Source organism: Mirounga angustirostris, unplaced genomic scaffold, assembly GCF_029215605.1.
Source record: "Mirounga angustirostris isolate CCGP_5_RB_7025 unplaced genomic scaffold, mMirAng1.0.hap1 SCAF_3, whole genome shotgun sequence".
Taxonomy (NCBI): domain Eukaryota; kingdom Metazoa; phylum Chordata; class Mammalia; order Carnivora; family Phocidae; genus Mirounga; species Mirounga angustirostris.
In genome coordinates, this window is record NW_026991711.1 from 83,389,492 (window position 1) to 83,392,929 (window position 3,438).

General features: G+C 57.0%; 1 protein-coding gene across 1 annotated transcript; it reads left to right on the top strand.

Annotated features, from left to right (window-relative positions):
* Positions 1 to 428: 428 nt before the first annotated feature.
* Positions 429 to 3,066, top strand: AMER3 (APC membrane recruitment protein 3). The gene is given in 4 exon segments (XM_045867511.2): positions 429 to 2,042; positions 2,085 to 2,865; positions 2,868 to 3,041; positions 3,044 to 3,066. Coding segments are annotated over 4 exon segments (2,592 nt in total).
* The last annotated feature ends 372 nt before the right edge of the window (positions 3,067 to 3,438 follow it).

Sequence of the window (3,438 nt, forward strand, 5' to 3'; positions counted from 1 at the left end):
ACCACTCAGAAAGGCTGTGATACGTTCCCTGTAAGGATGTGGTGCTATTTGTAGAATGCCTGGGCCTGGAAATGGGAATCTGACTTGGCCAGATAAACTCTGAGAGGATGCTTGGTTGAGTTGAGAGATCACAGACACAAGAGCACCAGACTCTAGTCTGCTCTCAATTTGGCTCCTACTCTGTGACTTCAAGCATGTGACTTAACTTCTCTAATATCAGTTTTCTGTGGAGCAGTGGGGGGTAGCCCTGGAGCAGTGAGCATGGGTGAGGCCATTCTCATCTCCCTCTCCCTGCCTCTGTGGAGGATCCAGGTTTAGATGTCAGAGCTCAGCTCCAAAGCCACTGTGTAAGCAGAGTGCCATAGGCGTACATCTTGGATATTAAGTGCCTCCTACTTTCCTTCACAGCAGCCTGGGGCCCTGGCAGCATGGAGCTGAAGAGAGGAAAGACCTTCATCAAATCCAGCCTGCAGATTTCCCATGAGAAAGCCCCAGATCCAGCAGCCGCCACTCTGGCCAGGGAGGATGCAAGTCCCTGGTCAGTCTCACCAGGAGGGCAACAGAAACCCCAGAGTGAAAGGGCCCCACAGGTTAGTCCCAGCGCCCAAGGATATGACAGATGCTCCAACAAGGAAGCAAAGCCAGAACCCGAGGTGGGGGCTGCAGCCTTTTGTGGGGCCACCTTCAAACTGGTACAAAAGAGCAAGACTCATGACAGTGTGCCTGGGGCTGGCAGGGCGAGCACAACCACAGGGCAGCTGGTGGGCAGTGCAAGCTTCCCAGGGCCCCCCAGCAGCCAGCGCATGATTGATTACCGCCACTTTGTGCCCCAGATGCCCTTTGTGCCCGCTGTGGCCAAGAGCATCCCAAGGAAGAGGATCTCCCTGAAACGACCTAAGAAGTGCTTTCGGAACCTATTCCACATTCGCAGAAACAAGACTGAGAACTTGGCCTCACTGGTGACCAAGGGGGAGAACCTGTCTTCCCCTCGGGGCCCATCAGAGGCTAGTGGGCAGACAGGCAAAGCCTTCTTCCCCTTAGGTGAGGGACTGGGGCCCGACAGCCTGTTCCAGGACCTATCTGACAATGAGCTCCTGCCTGACTCTTCTGTTGACCTCTGCAGGGCCCTATGTGAGGATGTGGCCTCACTCAAGAGTTTTGACTCTCTCACGGGCTGTGGGGAGATCTTTGCAGATGAAAGTTCAGTGCCATCCCTGGAACTGAATGAGGGCCCAGAGAGCCCAACCCAGGTATCACAGGCCCTTGAAAGCAAGGTTCTTAGGGGCCCCTTCCAGGGCAGTGTGGAACAGCCGGCATCACCTGCCCAAAACGAGTTGTCTGACTTTGCCAAGTTCTGGGACAGTGTGAATCACTCTGTGAAGCAGCAGCACCGTGCCCTACTGGAGCCATGGCTGGGGGGTCCCCAGGGCACAGACACAGACCGGCCCAGGCTGGATGCAGCTGGGCTTGCTGAGCTACCCCTGTGTCCCTGTAGGGACCCCCACAGTGGCTCCAAAGCCAGCTCCATAGACACAGGTACCCCTAAGAGTGAGCAGCCAGAATCCGTGTCCACGAGTGATGAGGGCTACTATGACTCATTTTCACCTGGCCTTGAGGAGGACAAGAAGGAGGCTTCAAGTCCAGGCACACCAGCAGCCTTCCCCCGGGACAGCTACAGTGGAGATGCCCTCTACGAGCTCTTCTATGACCCCAGCGAGGGCCCTGTTGGCCCAAGCCTGGATGATGACCTATGTGTGTCTGAGAGTCTGTCAGGGCCAGCCCTAGGAGCACCACTGTCCATGTGCAGCTTCCATGTGGGGGCAGAGGAGAACTTGGCCCCAGCACCAGGCCCAGACCTGCTCAGCCAGGGCTTTTTGCAAAGCTCCTGGAAGGGCAAGGAGTGCCTGCTAAAACTCTGTGACACCGAGCTTGCCATCACCATGGGCATTATCAACTGGCTTCGCCGTGGCCCTGAACTCCGCACCCCACCTGCCTCAGCCCCTGGAGAAACTGCAACCTCACCCAGGGGACAGGCAGAGAAGGTGGGAGCTGGCTCTGAGAAAAAGGGCCCACATCCAGTGAAGCTGGAGGGCAGGGGGGCTAGGGCTTCAGATGCAGGTAGGACCGCTGTGGGCTCAGCACCCAGCAGGTGGGAGCTGTGGGCACATTCGGGTCCCAAGGGCCTGCTTGCTGGAGAGAGCAAGGTCCTAGGAGGGCCCGAGCAGGGAACCAGCACTCTGTCCAGGGACCCATCTCTGGAGTGTGTGCAGGTCTCTGGGGAAGGAAAGATGCAAGGCTGCCATGAAGGCTTGTTCTCCTCTGTGGGGTCTGCAGCCTCTGCAACAAAAGACACCTCTAGCAAAAATAAGGTCCCAAACCCTTGGCCTGGCTTCCAGGAGCCCAGGCCTCCTGGGAATCTGGAGTGTTTCCAAGGTCCCTGGACGCCAGGTCCTGGCGGAAGCACCCTCGATGTAGAGCCCACCCTGACAGGCTGTGTGGCCCAGGTTGCAGCCCTGCACATCCACCCAGACTGCCAGCCCCCTACTACACAGTCCCCAAGGCAGGACACAAGCAGTGAGTCCTGTAGGCACCCTCAGGCCAGAGGCTCTGATATTCTCCAGCAGAAACAGACTAACAGCTTCCCTCGCATGCCGATTGTGTGTGGCCTGCCCTCCCTGGCTAGTCCACTCCACAGCCCACAGGACCAGAGGTGCCCAGGCCATGTCCTGGGCCTTAGCCAGCTCGGGGTGGAGCCCACCAGGATGGATGCCCAGGCTCATCATGCTTCTATGGATGACCAGCCCCTGCAGCTCAGTTCAAGGGCTGTGGAGCAGGCGATACATAGGGGCCAGCTAGATTTGTAGCCCCTCTTGGCCCTACTATCCAGCTGAGCCCCTGGGGCCAACTGCCAGGAATCCTAGACATCACCTCCAACAGCCAGTACAAGTGAGCCCCCTCTGCAAGTACCCCAGAAAGTTGCTACAGTTTCCTGGCCCATGAAGGCTTCCTCTGCAACCAACCGGAAATAGGAGCCCCCAGACCAGCATGGCTGAGCCTCACCTATAGCATGGGGCCTCACTCACCAGAAACTGTGTCTTTGTGGCCACATTCAAGAGAACCTAACACCCAAATCTCCACCCTTTGTCCCTGATGTAAGGATTGTTGGTGGGTGGGGGTAGCAGGACACAGGCAAGTGGAGCAAAGCATTTTAATGTGGAACAGCCATGCCTGAACCAGCTCAGCCAGACCAGGTACTGGGCAGCCTAAGGCCAAGGACAGCTGCACAGCTGCTGTTGCTCTCAAAGTGTGCCTCACAGATTTCCCCACAAAGAAATGAAGACTTGAATCCCAGTTGGCTGTGAAGTGGCCACACCTGGCTTCTCATACAGCATGTTAGAGAGAGGAGCTCAGGCTTGAAACTGATGGGAAGATAACAGT